This window comes from Gobio gobio (genome assembly GCF_949357685.1).
Source record: "Gobio gobio genome assembly, chromosome: 12".
NCBI lineage: Eukaryota > Metazoa > Chordata > Actinopteri > Cypriniformes > Gobionidae > Gobio > Gobio gobio.
In genome coordinates, this window is record NC_137105.1 from 9,745,921 (window position 1) to 9,768,724 (window position 22,804).

General features: G+C 38.3%; 1 protein-coding gene across 1 annotated transcript; it reads left to right on the forward strand.

The window, feature by feature from the left end:
* Window positions 1-501: 501 nt before the first annotated feature.
* LOC307134549 (fibrinogen-like protein 1) lies at window positions 502-22,337 on the forward strand. The gene is made up of 7 exons (XM_079830359.1): window positions 502-615; window positions 7,575-8,082; window positions 12,434-12,668; window positions 16,235-16,372; window positions 17,518-17,734; window positions 17,856-18,051; window positions 21,709-22,337. The coding sequence occupies exons 2-7, from the start codon at window positions 7,738-7,740 to the stop codon at window positions 21,853-21,855; spliced, it is 1,278 nt and encodes a 425-aa protein (XP_079686485.1). The 5' UTR covers window positions 502-615; window positions 7,575-7,737; the 3' UTR covers window positions 21,856-22,337.
* Window positions 22,338-22,804: the final 467 nt, after the last annotated feature.

Below are 22,804 nucleotides of genomic sequence, written 5' to 3' on the forward strand. Positions count from 1 at the left end.
GCTATCCTATCAATACGGGCCAACATTTCTAAAGAATGCTTTCAGCACCTTGTTGAATCAATGCCACTTAGAATTAAGGCAGTTTTGAAGGCGAAAGGGGGTCAAACACAGTATTAGTATGGTGTTCCTAATAATCCTTTTGGTGTGTGTGTGTGTGTGTATATATATATATATATATATCAGAAGACAAAATATCATTTAGATGCCTTATAAAGCCTTATTAAATATGATACAGTTGGCTTTATAAGGTTAAGTATACTGATGGTGTGCATTGAGTGTATTAATTGTTAGTTAACATGTTTTGAATACACACTGCCATCAACCCTTTTTCCTAGTAAAAAATTATTTGGTGTATTAATTGTTTGCCGATCTGATGGGATTGTTCAGACCTCAGCATATAGAGTAAGGATAGTCTGAGTTGCTGTTGTTCAGTGCCTGGATTTTCTCTCCTCCCTTTCTTCTAATCAGGAATCCAATTAAACCGGATTACAAGGATAAGATGCCCACTCTGCAACACATAGGGTGTAGAGAGAGAGAAAGAGAGATAGGGGGATGGCAGCATACGTCTATATTTCCTCAGAAGACAAACAAAACGTCTCCGACTAATTGAAACAGGTAAAGATGAAGCCTTGTAACTGTTTCCCTGTAGAGCTTGTGTGCATAATCTCTGCTGATGGCATCTTTTGGAAAATGTAGCCGCTGCATGTCGTTGATCGTAACTGTGTGTCAGCGGTGCGTTAAGAGCTTGTAAATACTTTGAGAAATCTCTCATGTGAGATGGTGTGATGCATGAGTTGAGTAACTCAAATACCCTCCAAACATATGTACCCTCTGCATTTACACTTGTAATCAAAATGTCACTTCAGAGACGTTGGATGCTTTATCAATATGACTCATTCGGCGTCATTCTTTTATTTATACTGCAGGACATGAGTTTAGTGGCATTGCTCTGTAATATGGTTTGGCATATTCAGCATTTCTCTGTTGGATCTAGCGCAATAGGCTTGGGTCAGAGCCAGAAGGTGATTTGGTAGACGTGATACTTTAGCATTAAAAGGTCTGCTTAAGGTGTTGGTGAGGTATGGGTCAGCTCAAGGCATTTCCTGCACATTTGTCCTCCTGAGTTCACCTCCTGAAGTTGTAGGACAGGAAAGATTGAATACATGTACGTACATGCATTGATTTTGTTTCTGTATGTAGATTGTATATTACTGTGCAACAAGTTCCTTAGTGAAACAAAAAGTTGTTTTCTACAATGTATACATTAAGCATATACAAAGTCCTCATAATGTATTTGTATACTGAAAGCCACACAAAAAAATGGGGGAATTGATATATATATATATATATATATATATATATATATATATATATATATATATATATATATATATATATATATATATATATATATATAAAATATACACATACACCGATCAGGCATGACATAATGACAGGTGAAGTGAATAACACTGATTATATCTTCATCACAGCACCTGTTAGTGGGTGGGATATATTAGGCAGCAAGTGAACATTTTGTCCTCAAAGTTGATGTGTTAAAGCAGGAAAAATGGGCAAGCGTAAGGATTTGAGTGAGTTTGACAAGGGCCAAATTGTGATGGCTAGACGACTGGATCAGAGCATCAGCTCTTGTGGGGTGTTCCCGGTCTGCAGTGGTCAGTATCTATCAAAAGTGGTCCAAGGAAGGAACAGTGGTGAACCGGCGACAGGGTCATGGGCGGCCAAGGCTCATTGATGCACGTGGGGAGCAATCAAACAGACAAGCTCAAATTGCTCAAGAAGTTAATGCTGGTTCTGATAGAAAGGTGTCAGAATACACAGCGCATCGCAGTTAGTTGCGTATGGGGCTGCATAGCCGCAGACCAGTCAGGGTGCCCATGCTGACCCCTGTCCACCGCCGAAAGCGCCAACAGTGGCACGTGAGCATCAGAACTGGACCATGGAGCAGTGGAAGAAGGTGGCTTGGTCTGATGAATCAAGTTTTCTTTTACATCACGTGGATGGCCGGGTGCGTGTGCGTCGCTTACCTGGGGAACACATGGCACCAGGATGCACTATGGGAAGAAGGCAAGCCAGCAGAGGCAGTGTGATGCTTTTAGGCAATTTTCTGCTGGGAAACCTACCTAAGCATTGTTGCGGACCATGTACCCCTTTCATGGAAACAGTATTCCCTGATGGCTGTGGCTCTTTCAGCAGGATAATGTGCCCTGCCACAAAGCAAAAATGGTTCAGGAATGGTTTAAGGAGCACAACAACAAGTTTGAGGTGTTGACTTGGCCTCCAAATTCGCCAGATCTCAATCCAATCGGGCATCTGTGGGATGTGCTGAACAAACAAGTCCGATCCATGGAGGCCCCACCTCTTGGTTCCAGATACCACAGCACACCTTCAGGGGTCTAGTGGAATCTATGTCTCGACGGGTCAGGGCTGTTTAGGCAACAAAAGGAGAACCAACACCATATTATATGGTCATAATGTTATGCCTGGTTCAGCTTTGCCATGATAAAATAAGAAAGATAAAAAAAAATGAAAGTTGAAGGAAAAAGTAAATTATGGAATAATCACTTATGGTATAATCACGATATGGTATATCGATACCTGAACACAACATATGTGCTTTTTGAGCATTTCATTTCAAAACCATGAACATTAATAGGGCGTTGGTCCTTCCTGACAGCTTCCACTCTTCAAGGAAAGGTTTAGATGTTAAGCATGGCTGTGGGGATTTGCTCCTATTCAGACACGAGCATCATCAGTGAGGTCAGGAGCTAATGTGGACTGATTTGGGAATTCAAAGTTCAGCCCTGGTGCAGTCAACTTATTCCTCACCAGACAAAATAATTTTTTGGACCTCACTGTGTGCACAGCATCAGTTTCAACATCTTTAAAATAAACTGCATTGGGTTTGAGATTTTCTGATCTTATTTAATGCAATAACATTTTTAAGTGTGGCTTAGGTGTACAGATACTTTTTTTGCAGAGCCATTTTACATCTTTAAGCTGTTTATTGATACATGTCTCTAACCGTAACGGATGAGTGTTATAGTTTGAAACCAGACGCCTACTTTACCTATTTTTAGCGTGTCCATCCTCTTCAAGGTTAAATACTTTCACTGCTGCCGTGTTCTTGAACCCACAGCACATAAAAAAGTGACACAGGTCATGAAAACACCTTAAAGGGGGCATAACACACACAGTTTCTGCCAATCTCATGTTAATCTTGAGTATGAGTAAAGAGTCTTTAGTTTTATCATATTTATAAAAGACCAATATGCTGTACAGATTCTTTCTGAAAACAGCCGAACTGGTGGAGGCGTGCGGTGGGCGGAGCTAAAGAGTCACATGCACACACACACACAATACATCATGGCATTATCCCTGGATAATTTTCAATTAACTATACGTTCATGTTGTTTACATTATATGCACTTAAGCGGCGATTGCCAACAAAACACAGACATTTGATGCAGTTCCACTCACCACCAGCGGTTTCGACTCATGACCGGGAACAAATAAATACACTTGCAGAACTCCGTTCATCCGCATCCACTGTTTCCTTAACGCTGGGTTATTTGGGAAGCTGAACATGGTTATCTTTCCCTCACAACCATAAACACACTTCTTTAGTGACATTGTTAATTTTGTGGTCTAAAAACAAAGTGACAGCGCTGCTGACGGCTTCCATAACCCAAACGAAGCTCGATGATTGGTGCGCTCTTGCTTTCGCTCTGGTTGATTTGAAACTTGTTAGAATCCTGAATGAGTGTATTTCGCACAGAAATACTCACGTCCTAGTCAATAGTCATACATCCAACTCGTTTTTTGTTGTTGTTTTTTTTTTTTTTTTTTGGTCATGTTTGGCATGAGAATCCTACTCTTTAACAGTGTAAATAAGTCAGAATGTATGAAATAGCATCTGTGCTTTGATCATGACAAACAGGCTGACCTCTAATAAGAGCAGGGACATTGCTAAAGATGTGTTTGTGGGATTTATTTCAAATATCACATTGAGATTATGAGATTTTATCTCATCTTCAATAAGGTGTGGTTTTTGACAGCTGACCTATAGTTCTCTGCATTGAAATGTCACGCCGTCAAGTGCTTGAAATAAATGGATGTTATCATAGACCATATTCAATCTGTGCAGACTTTGTTTTTCAACTTTTTCAAGTGACGTTAAAACAGTGTGTGGGTTGTATAACTTAATGCTTACAAATCTCAGCTTATAAATTATATTTCCTTGAGTCTCAGAAGTGGTGTATTTAATTAGATTTTTAAATTCAAAAGAAAATGAAAGTGCTGCTTGCACATGGACTTGCTGCCATGATATTGAAGTTGACCAAATGCTTTTTGCAAGATTTCTCATGTTCCTTATGTCTGTGATTTTCTTTTTCTGATACAATAAGCAGCCTTCACATTTATAAACATTTTAAAAGCTGTGCATGTCACTTTATCTTGTTGCAGTTTATTTCAAACTTCTTTTTGCATCATGTAACTGTCAACAGTAATATTTTTTTTTAAAGATAGCCTATATAAATATCATAAAACCATTTTCAATAATAACAATTAAAATATACCAAATATCTAAATAAATAATCATTTTACAAAAAAATGCAATCATTTATTCCCATTTTTTTTTGCTACTCATACAGAAAAAAAAATTCTATATATATCTTACCGGGTTGTACCCCTTTTGCCTTCAGAACCTTCATTTTTTGTGGCATAGATTCGACAAGGATCTGGAAACATTACTCAGAGATTTTAGACCATATTGACATGAGAGCATCCATGAAGTGAATCTCCAGTTCCAGAACATCCCAAAGGTGCCTTTATTGGATTGAGATCTGGTGACTGTGGAGACCATTTGAGTTTAGTGAACTCACTGTCATGTTCTAGAAACCAGTTTGAGATGATTTGAGCTTTGTGACATTATCTTGCTGGATGTAGCCATCAATACAACAATACTCAGGTAGGCTGTGGCATTTAAACAATGCTTATTAGGTACTAAGGGGCCCAAAGTGTGATGAGAAAACCTAAAAAAAATATGGATCCATGCTTTCATGTTGCCAAATTTTGACCCTCCCATCTAAATGTCGCAGCAGAAATCGAGACTCTGCAACGTTTTTCCAATCTTCTATTGTCTAATTTTGGTTAGCCGTGTGAATTGTAGCCTCAGTTAGCTGACAGGAGTGTCCCCGGTGTGTCTTCTGCTGCTGTAGCTCGTCTGCTTTAAGGTTGGACTTGTTGTTTGTTCAGAGATGCTCTTCTGCAGACCTCAGTTACAGGGAGTGCAGAATTATTAGGCACGTTGATTTTCTGATCATATTTTTTTTCCAGGCACATTTGACCAATTCCAAACCACAGTAATCCTAATAACTACTATTGATTTAGTATTTAATAATGTATAAGTGATATATAATTGTTCATGAAGGCTGGAAATGAAAATCACCTTATATTCAGGTGTGCAGAATTATTAGGCATGTTTTCTTTTACAGATAAATTGAGCCAAAAAAGAGATTTAACTCAGACTGAAAAGTCAAAAAGTATTAAATGCCCATGAGAAGGATGCAATACTAATGCAATACTAGACATTGCAGTTAAGGCATGACCATTGGACAGTGAAATGCTCGTTGGGTCAGCAGGGTCAGACAAAAACATGTGGCGGAGAAAAGACACCTGTTAACCGCAAAAGAAATAAGAATTAAGGTGAAGAATTAAGGGTGAAACCATCAGGAACCCTTTAGTCTCCAGCGCCACCATTTTCCAGAGCTGCAACGTACCTGGAGTCTCCAGAAGTGCAAGGTGTCAGGATCTCAGAGACTTCAGTTAGGTAAAGAATCCTAAAAAATGACCCCCACTAGATAAGAATCATAAGCTGAAGTGTTGTAAAATACATGAAGAAGGTTTTTTTATAGGCTTTATTGACAGATAGGTTGAGAGTGACTCTTGAAGGACCAGCACCACATCCTCTAGTACCACAGTTTGAAGAATTCATCTTCCAGAATCTGGCAGTACGTTTTGGGAGTTCATTTTAGTCCATCCTGAAGTCCGTTTTGCAGAGATGGACTAAAAATGAACTCCCAAAACGTACTGCCAGATTCTGGAAGATGATCTGTGATTCTTATCTAGTGGGGGTCTTTTTTTAGGATTCTTTACCTAACTGAAGTCTCTGAGATCCTGACACCTTGCACTTCTGGAGACTCCAGGTAGGTTGCAGCTCTGGAAAATGGTGGCGCTGGAGACTAAAGGGTTCCTGATGGTTTCACCCTTAATTCTTCACCTTAATTCTTAATTCTTTTGCGGTTAATAGGTGTCTTTTCTCCGCCACATGTTTTTGTATTGCATCCTTCTCATGGGCATTTAATACTTTTTGACTTTTCAATCTGAGTTAAATCTCTTTTTTGGCTCAATTTATCTGTAAAAGAAAACATGCCTAATAATTCTGCACACCTGAACATAAGGTGTTTTTCATTTCCAGCCTTCATGAACAATTATATATCACTTATACATTATTAAATACTAAATCAATAGTAGTTATTAGGATTACTGAGGTTTGGAATTGGTCAAATGTGCCTGGAAAAAAAATATGATCAGAAAATCAACGTGCCTAATAATTCTGCACTCCCTGTATAATGAGTGGTTATTTGAGTTACTGTTGCCTTTCTATCAGCTCCATCCAGTCTGGTCATTCTCCTCTGACCTCTGGCATCAACAAGGCATTTTTACCCACAGAACTTCTGGATATTTTCTCTTTTTCGGACCATTCTCTGTAAACCCTAGAGATGGTTGTGCGTGAAAATCCCAGTAGATCAGCAGTTTATGAAATACTCTGGCACCAACAACCATGCCACATTCAAAGTCACTTAAATCGCCTTTCTTCCCCATAATGATGCTTTAACTGCAGCAGATTGTCGTGTCAACCATGTCTATATGCCTAAATACATTAGCTGTGTTCGAAATCCTATACCCTCATTCACTATTCCCTACATTACTTCACTAATATAGTCCACTTGAAGGAGTGACTGAAAACGAGAGTGAATTTGGACAATGAGTGCGCCAGAAGGGTGCTGCTTTTGCATAGTTTGTGCTTGCTGTTAGGCCTATTTGCCATGGAAACTAGGATGTATAAACCATAATTAAACAATTTATTAATCAATTAAAATGGAATTTATACCTATATGATATTATGCTGGACCAGCACGGTTTGTAAAATGAATGGATGGATGATTCAGCTGCCGGCGCCATCTTCTGTCGAAACGCGGGAATTCATTCAGCACGAGACTCTCAGTGCATTATGGGTATTCTCTAGCTGTTGAGCTTACATCATTTGTACACTCGTTATTGCCCTGCTTTGTGGGATGTCCTCTATGGTTTCGGACACCACTACAAATGGCTGTTCCCTCAAATAGTGCCCTATTTAAGGGTATATGGGACAATGACTTGCTGCTATGTGATTGACTGATTAGATATTTGCGTTAAAAAAGCAGTTGAACAAGTGTACCTAATAAAGTGGCCGTTGAGTGTAGTTTAATGTTTTTTTTTTTTTTTTTCAGGTGAATTGCAATTGGAAACGGTGACAACTGAGTCCTAGACCGTGTTCCTGCGTGACAAGCTCTTCCCAAGACTTGAGACTGGAGGTCAGAGAGCTTGTACCCTGGCCTTCTCCCCCAGGGTCCTTCCAACAAGGTGGGAAGGGGGGTCAGCCGAACCGATCACATGGAGGACAGGCTTCTCTCGCCCCTCTTGCTGGCCATATTGTTTTTGGCAACATTTGCGAGCGATGATGACCACTCACCGCACACACATGAGGTCAGTACCGCTCAGTGTGGTGAATACAGCAATCAGGTCCTGGAGGACGGCATGTGCCGACTCATGGCTACGTTGCCCCAACTGGATGACCAGCGCTGCCCGGACATGTTCCGCTGTACGGATGAGGTTTCATACTGGCTTCATGAGAATGAGGAACGCAAACAGCAGATTCTGGCCCTGCGGGAGACAGTGTCCGAACTTCAGGAGGAGCTTCGCAACCACCGTCATCGAGTCAAAGTATTAGAACTACAAGTGGGTCCAAGAATCTCTCTCTCTATAAACCTACATTTATTCAGACACCTTCAACATTTTCTCACATTATCAGTTTATTCGCTATAGTTTAGAAAATGGTAATAAAATGTGACAAGAACTTGTTAAACTGTGTGAGAACAAATTCTTCTTGATAATGTCAGATAACTTTGATTGAAAGGTATGTAATGGATTTCAATCAGCTGTCAGCTGTTAAATTTAAGCACAAAATCAGATAATACCAATTTAGGTCAACCAATTACCTAGCAATGCTGAATTTTGTTCAGTCTGTGGTGTAAAAGGTCGTATTAGCAATTAAAGAAAAAACACTTCAGCAAAACATGGTCAGGTCAAAGGGTCTGAATAATTTTGGTTTTGGGTATAATATGTCACAGTTTACTTTATTTTGCTATCCTCACCTACATAAATGAACTATAGTGTCCTGCACCCACTAGTTACAAATTATATCTGGTGTCTGAATAATTTTTGGTTTGACTGTATATATGTAATGTTTAAATGTGTCTAACTATCATTAGGACTGACTGCTCTTAATGATTTCACAGGTACAGCAAAGGAACAAAAATCAGATATTTCACATCTTCCTGACCTGTATCTGACTCAATGCCCTTAATTACTTGTGGGTCAAGCTTTTTCTGATTCCCTGATTAAATTTGCAAGCGTTTGTTTACAGCGTTTGGCCTAGAGATACCTTACAGTGAAAAGGACTCCATTACAAGTCGCCAATTCCAGTACCACTTGAGTTAAAGTCATAGAGTATCTTATTATAACAGTACTTGTTTTGCTTCTACTGAATGTAGGCTCAAATATGGCCAAGTTCTTCACACCTAAATGAAATGCCAGTGAAAAACAAGAAACAGTTGATTTGTGAGGGCGGCAATCAATCACATATCTATTTTCTAAGATTGAAATAAAACTGAACACCTCAATGTTGCAATAAATCAAGGTCTCTTAGCCTCTTAAACGTCTGAAAACACTCAAGTCTCAGTTAAATTCAAGTGCTCAAAAAGGGCATAAGTGAACCAATAACATTCAAAAAGGTCCACTGATTTTCAAAGCTGCTACAGAAATGACTTTCGACTTCGAGGACCTTGATAGAAATGTAGTGGAGTAAAAAGTACAATGTTTGTCTTTCAAATGTAGTGAAGTTAGAGTCATAAGTTTCCCAAAAAAACAGAAACCGTTCTCAGTTCGGATTTGAGAACTCTTAAGCGCTGTACATTCGGTAGTACACGCATGCTCAGTATCAGCTGTTCGTCAATTCTCATCAGTTCTCTCAGCACAACATGGAATTACTAGAGTAACATATAATTTTGAATATTGGTTTATTTCTAGTCGGAAGGACTGTCAGGCATGTCAGAAAGTGAGTAACTTTAGTAACTTGTGGATCTGTTTAGAATGATTCAGTCCGATTTGGTGAACTGCTGCAGTAGCCTAAGGTACTTTCCAACTGACGTGAGAGTTAAATTTGAAATCCGGATCATACCAAAATAATAATCAAACAGCGTGCAACAAATGGTAGATTATAAGAAATCTGTCAAAAAATTTAGTGTACACTTAGTGTACACATCCAAAATAAGTACAGATTGTTTCAAAACTCTGTGAGGAAAAGTTAGTAACCATGACAGTAGCACAGCTGATTTCAAAACACTGATGCTTTTGCAGTAATTTTCCTGAAGATTCACACAGTTTTGGATGTCCCGTTGTACTGCGGATGCATCTGGCTAAGCGAGCTGTGGTAGTCAAACAAACTTAACATTCGGCTCTCTCATGTGTAGCAATGGAACATCCATTCTATTAAATCTGAGAACCATGCACTGCTAACCATAACGCTCAAAATAATGACCTGGTTTGAGTAGAGCCAACTCAAATTAAACAAATTAGTTCAATGAAAGAGTTTCTGTTTTTGTTTTGTTTTTCGGGGTGGGGGAGGAGTACCATCATGGTGACGAGTGGAGCATGAGCTTAGTTTGAGAACCGATATATGTTAAATGTTCTACACTCACCTAAAGGATTATTAGGAACACCTGTTCAATTTCTCATTAATGCAATTATCTAATCAACCAATCACATGGCAGTTGCTTCAATGCATTTAGGGGTGTGGTCCTGGTCAAGACAATCTCCTGAACTCCAAACTGAATGTCAGAATGGGAAAGAAAGGTGATTTAAGCAATTTTGAGCGTGGCATGGTTGTTGGTGCCAGACGGGCCGGTCTGAGTATTTCACAATCTGCTCAGTTACTGGGATTTTCACGCACAACCATTTCTAGGGTTTACAAAGAATGGTGTGAAAAGGGAAAAACATCCAGTATGCGGCAGTCCTGTGGGCGAAAATGCCTTGTTGATGCTAGAGGTCAGGGGAGAATGGGCCGACTGATTCAAGCTGATAGAAGAGCAACTTTGACTGAAATAACCACTCGTTACAACCGAGGTATGCAGCAAAGCATTTGTGAAGCCACAACACGCACAACCTTGAGGCGGATGGGCTACAACAGCAGAAGACCCCACCGGGTACCACTCATCTCCACTACAAATAGGAAAAAGAGGCTACAATTTGCACAAGCTCACCAAAATTGGACAGTTGAAGACTGGAAAAATGTTGCCTGGTCTGATGAGTCTCGATTTCTGTTGAGACATTCAGATGGTAGTGTCAGAATTTGGCGTAAACAGAATGAGAACATGGATCCATCATGCCTTGTTACCACTGTGCAGGCTGGTGGTGGTGGTGTAATGGTGTGGGGGATGTTTTCCTGGCATATTTTAGGCCCCTTAGTGCCAATTGGGAAACGTTTAAATGCCACGGCCTACCTGAGCATTGTTTCTGACCCTGTCCATCCCTTTATGACCACCATGTACCCATCCTCTGATGGCTACTTCCAGCAGGATAATGCACCATGTCACAAAGCTCGAATCATTTCAAATTGGTTTCTTGAACATGACAATGAGTTCACTGTACTAAAATGGCCCCCACAGTCACCAGATCTCAACCCAATAGAGCATCTTTGGGATGTGGTGGAATGGGAATCTCCATCAACTGCAAGATGCTATCCTATCAATATGGACCAAGATTTCTAAAGAATGCTTTCAGCACCTTGTTGAATCAATGCCATGTAGATTTAAGGCAGTTCTGAAGACGAAAGGGGGTCAAACACAGTATTAGTATGGTGTTCCTAAAAATCCTTTAGGTGAGTGTATATTGCTGTACTCATTTAGAAAGTGCTATGCTATGCTATGCTAATGCTATCAAAGCATGGTGTTACCAATAAGCAAGGTAGCATTTATTGAATTAGCTAGTTAAAGCTAGCCAAGTTTCTACTACTAAAAATATTTGTTGGTAATTTTCAATTAAATGTATGAATTAGCTTACTCAAATATTTCAAGTTAAGAGCAATTATAATGTGAGTACAAAATAAAAATCTGCAAGTTCTGCGTACTTATACTTTAAATTTCTTAACTTAAAAAAATGAAGGCAATCAGTTACACATTTTTTGTTTAATTTTGACAACTTATTCGGGTTTACAGTGTACTATGTAAATATATGTACATGAATTTCAGTATATTTCAAAGTACCATAGTATTATCATTTGATACTCTCCCATGGTACCACTGCAGTACTGCACTTGAAGTTCCTTGGACTACTGTGTAAATACCATATTTATATATAGTATATCATAACCGTTCAATACCATGGTATACATTAAAGAACCATTGGATTACCATCTATATCACTAGTGCTTTGGGTATCACTTTATTTTTTCAGTGTCGTTGTTACATATGTTACATGTAGTTACTATAGTAGTAACAATAGTAATAAATTAGGCATAATAACATGCAACTAACCCCAAACCAAACCCTAATCCTAAATACATGTAGTTACTTAATATTACTCAGTACTTAAATGTATAATTACAGTGTAAAAAAGACACCTTAAAATAAAGTGTAACCATGCTTTGTTGTACAGGAAGTGTCCCCTTCGAGTGCTTCTGTAAATTCCATGTGTCTCCGGCCAACTCGGCTTGGCGGTTTTCAGCCTAAAGTCTCCTTGACCTGAAGGCTAACGAGATTAACACAGGAGACCTTACCTCTCTCCACGTGCCTTCATTAGTATGCACCCTTAAGCTCTTCATGCTGTTAAATGAGGGGATGATTCACAGCTCACACCCACACGGCCAGATCCTGTCTACTTCTCCCTCTCTGCTTTACACTCCTGGCCTTTCATGCAAACGCACACAATACGCTGAAGACACTTGAGAAGGTCTCATTTTTCAAAGTTAATTGTGCATCTTAATCTTTTTTTGATTGGGAGTTGTGACGTTTGTCTGTTTGGCCTTTCACAGAGTGAAGAGAAGAACCGCAATAATTCATCTATTGAGCAGCGCTTGCATGAGCTGGAGGATCATTACGCCGAGGCCACGACCCTGTTGCACATCCAGGGCTCCTTGATCTATGACCTCCAGGCCCAGATCCATAACCTTTCCCTGCTGGTGGAAAAAGTCAGACGTAACCCTGGCTGCATGATCAACATAGTCCGCACCAGCCCGCTGCTCAGCGCACAGGAAGCCTTGCATCCCGGTAGGCCACGTCTGGGAATTTGGAAAAGCTTCATTTTAAAGCTGTATGGTTCTATCCTAGCCAATCAAAATGCAAAACCAGGACTAGCCAGTTTCCTGTTAAATGGATAGTTCATCCAAAAATGAAAATTCTGTCATCATTTATTCACCAATGCCACATCGTGTCAAACCCATAATATTTTAAATAATCTTCAAAACTTTAGAACGGGAAAGGGAAAGAACTTCAAAATCAGGTGAATGGTATTATTATATAGGAATATATCAACTAAGTCCACAATAATCCAAATAAATTGCAATTTTTTTAAACACTCTCTGTCCACATTATAGTGTTTTTCAGAAGTTGCTTGTCTACACTGAAATGTCTGAACATACTTAAAGGGATAGTTCACCCAAAATTTTTAATTCTGTCATCATTTAGTCACCCTCAAGTTGTTCCAAACCTGTATGAGTTTCTTTGTTCTTCTGAACACAAAGGAAGATATTTGGAAGAATGTTTGTAACCAAGCAGATAGAGCAACCATTGACTACCATAGTAGGGAAAAAAATACTATGGTAGTCAATGGTTACTCTATCTGCTTTGTTACAAACATTCTTCCAAATATCTTCCTTTGTGTTCAGAAGAACAAAGAAACTCATACAGGTTTGGAACAACTTGAGAGTGAGTAAATGATGATATAATTTTCATTTTTTGGGTGAACTATCCCTTTAAATCATCTTACTGTAAAATTACATAAAATGTAATAAAAGTTCCCTGTGATGATGCAACAGACAAGACATAAAGTTCTCACTTCTGGCACGATTATTTTATTAGCAAAATATCCCACCACTCGCTGGTACTTCCACACTCTAAGAAAAGTCCCAATGTACGGTATTAATATGAATGAATATTCTGTATTGATTTTTGACAGTTTTTTTACTCCTTTCTTTAATAATACAGTGCATTGTGCTCTTTTATTGTTAAAGGAAATGCCAGTGAACCTAACGGATAATGCCTTTTCATTTTGTCTGGTTTTTCATTTTCATTTTCATGTACAGTGCAGCAGGTCACACTCAAATGCCATTACGACAGCAATTTTGAGTACATTTATGTCATTTTTTGCTGGAATGTAATATAAAATAACAGCTTTATTAACACCATGAAAGTGAATAGCAGGCACAACAATGCAGGAACAACAATAGATAGCTATAGGTACAATATGTGTCACATGACACCTCCTTTTTCAAAGTCCACACTAAAATGCAAAAACAGTATTTTCAAATGTATCCACTTGGAAAAGACACTGGACAGAAACATGAATGTAAAGCTAAAATGTAGAGAAAAAGATGTACAATTTTACAAATGTATCCAGATTAATGTGGACGTAACCTAATATTCACACTACTCACTTTTTATTTGAATAACAGGACTGAGTTTTTAGGTTTGAATTAGCAAATGTAATATAGCCACATGGCGTACATGCTAATATCATGAGGAAACTGAGCAAATTCTAGTGATTTACCAAAAATTCATCTATGAAATAATTTAGGTAGCAGCACAGTACGTTAAGATTGACCTCCCCAGTCGTAGTTACAGTTACAAATATATAGAAAAGAAAATGAGACCACATACTTTAGGTCTTCAAATGGCCTTCAGAAGATCCAGATGATGCAATATCCTGTTGAAAGTGTGCCTTGTGGAATTTTCCCAGTTTTTCAGGGGAATGTGTCGGGGTAACAGTGAAGACCTGGGGACATGATATGGAAGTACACAAAAATGCAAAAGAAAAAAGATAATATCTCATGTAAAAATGTAGTGTTAAGAGAGTGGGGACAGGTACAAATGCTAAAAAAAATCAAACAAATTCAATGTTTTATTAATGTTTTAAATTACATGCAGTTAGATTTATGTGCAGGACACTTGGCTTAATAATAAAATGTATTTAAGGGTTATTTTTCATGCAAATTTGTAAATATATTGTCCCAGGGACAGTGGAATGGCTCATAAAACAAATCCATGAATCAAACACTTTAAGTCTTGTGAAGAGATGTGATCGCTTTATATGATGAACAGATTTGAACAGATTTTTGGCACTAATATATCTGTGTTTTGAAGATGAACCAATGACTAATGGGTTTGGAACAACATAAGTGTGAGTAAATGATGACAGATTTTTCATTTTTTGGGTGAACTATCCCTTAAGGTTTTAGAACAGGGCCATAACCACCACAGGCAAGTCCCCCCCAATAATTGGAAATGGCCAAATTGCCCTCCCCTCCAATATTGCTCTCCATTACGCACTGCTCTGTTTGTTGTAAGGATAGCAGACATTTTAAAAAGTTACATTTTTATCTTTCTGTTTTACCTCAGCCATCTAATGTCAAAATGATGGCCAATCAGATCAAAGAAGGCGGGGCTTAATGGTCACTGGGGATTAGTGTGAATTAACTTTTAGTTTTTAAAGTGAAAGAGTGCATGTGTGTCTAGATATAAGTTGCTAAACATGACCCACAGTAACATACAGTGATACAAACTACTCAACTTTTTTGAAAATATTGTTATTTGAAAATATTGAAAATAAATTGTTATTTATAACAGAATGTGACGAAACACAAAACTTTTTTGTTACAGTTTTGACATATTAGACATAGGCCTACAAACAAGAGTGATTGTGTGCATATTTTTAAAAATATTAATTTTAAAGCGTTTAAATGGATTACTTCACAACTATATAGGCTATAATTAGACCTAGAACAACTTTTTCCATTCTAATTTCTTTTTTTCCATTTTTTTTATTGGAGAAATATATAGAGTACAGATAAACTGAACAGAAATCAAATCTCAAGATATTTTCCTTGTGTAAACAAAATCTAACAAAAGTTATAGTTCTTCTGCAGGTATTGAATATATATATATATATATATATATATATATATATATATATATATATATATATATATATATATATATATATATATATATATATATATATATATATATATATATATATATATATATATATATATATATATATATACATATTTATACATACATATTTACATTCCAATACATGCACATGCCACCTAAGTATACTTGTAGTACATACATGCAAACATATACACCTTTTCCAACATACAGAAAACTCTTAAAACAAAACTCTCCCACCCATCCGTCTGATACGCACTACATAGGGAGAAAAACGACACAAAAGGCCAACAATGGAATGGATCTTAGATCCAACTCAAATTAAGTCACCTTCCCTTTCCTCCAAGTCTCCTCGGCCTCCTCCCCCTAAATACTTTATAAAGGGTTCCCAAGTTTTAGCAAACTGTTCCATTCTTATTTCTCCTTTATTCCCTCAAATCCTTTTTAATCATTGAATTATTCAATTGAATTTTTTTGGAATAATTCTATAGAATCATGGTGAGTTACTAGCATGAACCAACAGAGGGTGACAAATCATAGCACAGTTTATCAGACAGATTCCGAATCATCTTCTTTGTCTCATATAGTTTAATGAGAACTGAAATCACTCACATATATCAGTATTTTTGCTTATGTTAATGTGTTGTTTGTGTTTTTCACTCCAGAGGTGCAGCATGTCAGGAACTGCCCCATCGACTGTGCTTCCATCTACTATAATGGAGTGCGTCGTTCTGGGATCTACACCGTTGTGCCCTCGCTGGGGGCCATGCCTGTGGAAGTCTACTGCGATATGGACACAGATGGTACGAAACCACACAACACAGGCAATAATGACTGCCCAGGACAATTCGGCTGAAAAAAGTATAAAGTTAAAGCTGCAGTCTGTAACTTTTTTTTGTGTTCAAGATTTACAAAAATTATATAATGAGAATGTACAACATGAACCAATTTTTCAAACCGTGTTTTTGTCTTACCCTGAATCATTATGGTACACTTATAATAAGTGTTTATATTGGGACTATTTCAGACCGGTCTGGTAGGAACGGCTGCGGAGGAGCACAGTCCCTGCGTGACTCGCCATAGACATAAACAGAGAGAAGTAGCTCCAGCTGCAATGTTCTTCCACAAGACGCATGCAGTTCTGTTTATTAACCGCTAGAGCGCAAAAAGTTACGGACTGCAGCTTTAAAGCATTTTGATGAAAATGGTTTAAGTTTTAGTAATTTTGTTATGTGCTTTTGTCATTTTATTTATTTAGTTGAATTTATATATAAGTTTTTAGTTATTTATTTCCAGGAAACAATTGTATTGCTTCAACTTAAACTAAACAAAAATTAGAAATGCTGCCTTGGCAATAATGGATTGAAATAAGTTTAAGTTTTCAAATAATATTTATATTTTATTTTATTTCAATCAACAGTTTTAGTTCTGGTTAACAAAAACCACCCTGATATATACAGTACATTTGTTTTCTGTGCTTGTGTTGGTAAAGTACAAATCTGAATGTTTGCTGTTCACACCCACTGGACCAGCAGAGAAAATGCTTATTTTAATAAGTAAATCTACTGTGGATGAATCACTGTTTTATTTTTATATTGTTTATTAGAAAATGTTGTGACTTACTGTAGCAAAAGAAATTCCGGTAATGAAAATCTAAATTATTTCTCTTTTTATGACTAATAAGACTTGAGTTTTGTGCTGAAATTGCACCAGTGGGGCACATGAGGAACCACTCTGAGGCTTAAAATAGCATGTGCAATCTTTTTGATGACTTGCAGAACACTGTAGTATAATTGCTGTGGTCTTAAGATGAAACCTAAATGACCTGGCATGTCCATTAAACTCATAAAAAAAAGATTTGATCGTTGAATGCTTGAACGTATACTCATTTTGCATTTCCTCCCTAATAAAATCATTCATTCAAGCAGCTGCATAATGTATGTCTCAGGTGGCGGTTGGACTGTGATCCAGCGTAGGCAAGATGGCTCCGTGAACTTTGACCGCAGCTGGAAGGAGTATAAGGAAGGATTTGGAGACCTGCACACCGAATACTGGCTGGGAAATGAGCACATACATGACCTGACCAGCCAGGGGGACTATATGCTCCGTATCGACCTGGAGGACTGGAGCGGGAAACACAAGCACGCTGTTTATCAGAGTTTCAGGTGAGACGCGTCGATCACTGACTGACTGCAAGGACTTCAAATGGCTGCACAATGTTCAATAGTGACTAAACATCTGGCCTTGTGCTTGTGAGGAATCCATACTTTGTCTGTGCATTTGCAGTGTGGAGGACGAGACCACTCAGTACCGCCTGCATGTGACGGGCTTCAGCGGGACAGTGGAGGACTCCTTCAGCTGGTATCATGACAAGCAGGGCTTCAGCACACCCGACACGGGCAACATCTGTGCCGAGATCTCCCACTCCGGCTGGTGGTATAACCAGTGTTTCTACGCAAACCTCAATGGCATTTACTACAAGGTACAGTATGATGTGACCTACTGTAGGCTGTTAACCCAAAGGTTGTAGGTTTAAGCTGTCTGTGAGCAAGACATTGAACCCCAGGTTCACTGCCTACAGGATGTAGTTTAGGAAAAGACTTTTCTGCAACGAAAACAACTTTTCTGCTAAATGAAGAATAGTCTAATGTAAAATCTTTCATAATTGTCATTTAACTGGCATGTGTGTAATAGTTTTATTAAAATCTCAAATCGATAATAATCGCATACAGTTGCATTTGAGTTATTGGAAATGTATTCTTGTTTTTGATCATAGTCAAAACCTTATTACTATTAAGTAGTGGTGGGCTGTTATCGGCGTTAACGTGCTGCGTTAACGTGAGACTCTTATCGGGCGATAAAAAAAATATTAATCTATTCTCAAAGTTGGGTTGGGAGGTGGATCTATACTACGCAAGCTATGATGACTTTCACCTTTTTTCATATTTTAGCGCGGATGTATACCTTGCCGAATTGCACTGTAGGGGCGAGAGAACCTGTGTGTATGCCTACTAGTGTTGTCAAAATATCCATATTTCGATATGTATCGATACTGAAATATCTGAAACGATACGATACTCATTTTCTACAGCATCGATACCAGCTGCGCTCTCCTCTCCTCTCCGACCGACAGCGAGTTGACACGCACCCGCCTCCTCTCATTCAGTCCGGTTAACCCTCTGAACATGGCAAACGCGTGTTCTGCTGGATTTTTCCTCATGACAGCGTGCTAGTATTGGTGTGACCGGTCTGAATTTCGCATGGGGTTGCACATAACATTAATTCTACTCATTCCCGCAGATTTCGCGCTCGCATTTGAAGCGCACACACACATACCGTAATAAAGCCGCCTCTGACATACAAGTGCAAAAATGAGCTCCTTTTTCCAGTTTATTAATGGTCAAATACACTCAAAAATGTCTCAACACCCATCTTGGTGAGTTTTAACGTAAACACAGTCGTAACCAGCTCACAGGAACAGTGTTTGGGATCTATGGGTGCGTCAGGTCTTAAAGGGACAGAAGTAATTTATTATTCAAACTACAAAAAGACAAACGATCACTTACGAGCACACATATTCTGAATGCCTTCGGCAGAATTCAAATGAGCCATTTTAATCTAGATTAATTCCAAGATTACAGTGACATTAATCTAGATTAAAAAAATTTATCTATGCCCACCACTACTATTAAGATTTGTATGGCTCTATTATGAAAATGTGGAACACTTTTTATGCATTTTGGCTATTCATTTACACAACAACAGCATTTTGGGGGCCTGAAAACCCCAAATTTGTGAAACGTTGATGTCATGCGCATACGTGTCACGTGTTCAGTTTTTTTTTTTTTTTTTTTCTCAAACTACTGGCCTGACATGCATAATACAGCGTTTAAAAAAAAAATCATTTTCACAATCTGTGGGTGGGATATATTAGGCAGCAAGTGAACATTTTGTCCTCAAAGTTGATGTGTTAGAAACAGGAAAAATGGGCAAGTGTAAGGATTTGAGCAAGTTTGACAAGGACCAAATTGGGATGGCTAGACGACTGGGTCAGAGCATCTCCAAAACTTGTGGGGTGTTCCCGGTCTGCAGTGGTCAGTATCAAAAGTGGTCCAAGGGGAAGGAACAGTGGTGAACCGGCGACAGGGTCATGGAGCGGCCAAGGCTCATTGATGCACGTGGCGAGCGAAGGCTGGCCCGTGTTGTCCAATCAAACAGGCGAGCTACTGGAGCTCAAATTGCTCAAGAAGTTAATGCTGGTTCTGAGGTGTCAGAATACACAGCGCATCGCAGTTTGTTGCGTATGGGGCTGCATAGCAGCAGACCAGTCAGGGTGCCCATGCTGACCCCTGTCCACCGCCGAAAGCGCCAACAGTGGCACGTGAGCATCAGAACTGGACCATGGAGCAATGGAAGAAGGTGGCTTGGTCTGATGAATCGCATTTTTTTTTACATCCCGTGGATGGCTGGGTGTGTGTGCGTCGCTTACCTGGGGAACGCATGGCACCAGGATGCACTATGGGAAGAAGGCAAGCCAGCGGAGGCAGTGTGATGCGTTGGCACAATATATTATAAATATATTGTTTTGCTAGAACATACATATCCAGATTTTTATTTTCAACATTTTTGAAAACTTGTTTTTGTTGTTGCAAATTTTCTATCAAATTAAATTTCAAAAGATCAAAGGTTCAAATTATTTGCTTTTTATTTAAAAAACATGTCATGAGGGACCACAAAAGTCTTCTCTGTGATAGAATTTCCTGTTTTATGGAATTCCTGTCACATGAACCACAAAATGGCTTTGTTGCAAGACATTTTTTTTGCAAAGAGATAATCAGGACAGTTAAACCAACAAGACATTTTTGACCTCACAAAAATTTATTTAGAAAAACATACACTTTGAAAGAAATTGTGCTATTTGGCACTAAAAGTGGTTCTTTGGCTCGTAATCATAGGGGAACCTTTTTAAGTGCTGTATAGCACCAAATCTTGGTGCTTCAGTGGTTCTTCAGCGATTCTTTAAATGACTGAAGTGCTATATAGGGCCGCTACAGTATACAGAACCTGTTAAGATATGGTGCTATATAGCACCGCTACCGTATACAGAACCTGTTAAGATATGGTGTTATATTGCATCACTACCGTATACAGAACCTGTTAAGATATGGTGTTATATTGCACCGCTACCGTATACAGAACCTGTTAAGATATGGTGCTATATAGCACCGCTACCGTATACAGAACCTGTCAAGATATGGTGTTATATAGCACCGCCACCGTATACAGAACCTGTTAAGATATGGTGTTATATTGCATCACTACCGTATACAGAACCTGTTAAGATATGGTGTTATATTGCACCGCTACCGTATACAGAACCTGTTAAGAAATGGTGTTATATAGCACCGCTACCATATACAGAACCTGTTAAGATATGGTGTTATATTGCACCGCTACCATATACAGAACCTGTTAAGATATGGTGCTATATAGCACCGCTACCGTATACAGAACCTGTTAAGATATGGTGTTATATAGCACCGCTACCGTATACAGAACCTGTTAAGATATGGTGTTATATAGCACCGCTACCGTATACAGAACCTGTTAAGATATGGTGTTATATAGCACCACTACCGTTTACCGAACCTGTTAAGATATGGTGTTATATTGCAAGGCTACCGTATACAGAACCTGTTAAGATATGGTGTTATATAGCACCGCTACCGTATACAGAACCTGTAAAGATATGGTGCTATATATCACCGCTACCGTATACAGAACCTGTTAAGATATGGTGTTATATAGCACCGCTACCGAATACAGAACCTGTAAAGATATGGTGCTATATAGCGCCGCTACCGTATACAGAACCTGTTAAGATATGGTGTTATATAGCACCGCTACCGTATACAGAACCTGTTAAGATATTAAGTGGTTCCCCTATGATTACGAGCCAAGAACCACTTTAAGTGTCATATGGCACCATTTTTTTGTTGTTGAGTATATTCAAAATAAAAGATGTGCATTCAACTGATTGCCTGAGTATATACATAGATTTAAAAAGTGACAAAGTATACAGATATACTAATTGATCTTTGATGATGTCTAAGTGTTGTTCTGTCATCCTGATCGATAGGGCGGCCGCTACTCTCTGAAGGGGAAGAACCCGCTTGGTCCAGACGGAATCGTTTGGTACACCTGGAAAGATTCTGATTTTTACTCTCTGAGGAAGGTCAGCATGATGATCCGACCCAAAACCTTCCGACAGCATCTGTCACCCTGAATCAGGCCCGACCAATGAACCCATACGTCAACCAGCCAATCTCAGTTCTCAGAGCCACAGCGATGTAGGACGGATGGATTCTTTCATGGTGAAACAGACAAGTGTGTATGGACTGGATCATTTCTCTTAATGTATTCAAGGAGGACTTTTTGTTTTGTTTTTACAGTAGGTTTATACCAAAGACCAGAGAAGGACTGCTGCTGCTGATTCAGTGTTTGCCATTCAGTAAGCCTAATATGTTATATGCCTATATTTTATATACCCATGGTTTTAAGATTTAAATAAACATTTTGTTGACTTATTTTATAAATGTGTATTAAAAGTAGATTTCATTTCTGTAGAGTACAATGGGACCAATTAAAAGTCTAAAATTTATTTGATCAAAAATACAGTAAAAACGTTTGTCACTTTTCATCAATTTAATGTTCATGCTAAATATTTATTTTTAAAAAATCTATTCTTAACACAGTGCTCATGTTTTGAAATATAAAATTATAAATATAAAAATATATTTAAATATATATATATATATATATATAAAAGTATGTAGACTCCCTTACATTATCATATATACTTTGATCGGGGGGGAAAGACTTTATAAAATGATAGCATTTGGGGTATAAAGTCCCCTGATTGATGGGGCTGTCAAAAGAAAAAAAAAAAAGCCAAAGACCAAAGCCAAAAACATTATAGCACAACAAGTTTTCATTTGTGAAATATGCCTGTCATATTAATATAGGTTCCTGATGTTCACTCTAATGTACAGTACCAAAAGCAAAAATAATATAGTTGTTATAAAATACCTGAGTTTATGAAATGCCAAAAGCGATTGAAATAAATGGGAAATTTTTACTATTATACATTTACATTGCAAAATGATTTCTGTTCTAACATGAGATTAATAAACCACAAAATCACACGAAAAGGTCTTATTGGTGTGTAAAGTACA

Excerpts from the sequence above, each read along its gene's own strand:
- LOC307134549 (XM_079830359.1), top strand. The coding sequence starts at position 7,738 with ATGGAGGACAGGCTTCTCTCGCCCCTCTTGCTGGCCATATTGTTTTTG. Across the intron at positions 12,669-16,234 it reads ACAGGAAGCCTTGCATCCCG|AGGTGCAGCATGTCAGGAAC; the intron begins GTAGGCCACGTC and ends TTTTCACTCCAG. Across the intron at positions 16,373-17,517 it reads CTGCGATATGGACACAGATG|GTGGCGGTTGGACTGTGATC; the intron begins GTACGAAACCAC and ends TGTATGTCTCAG.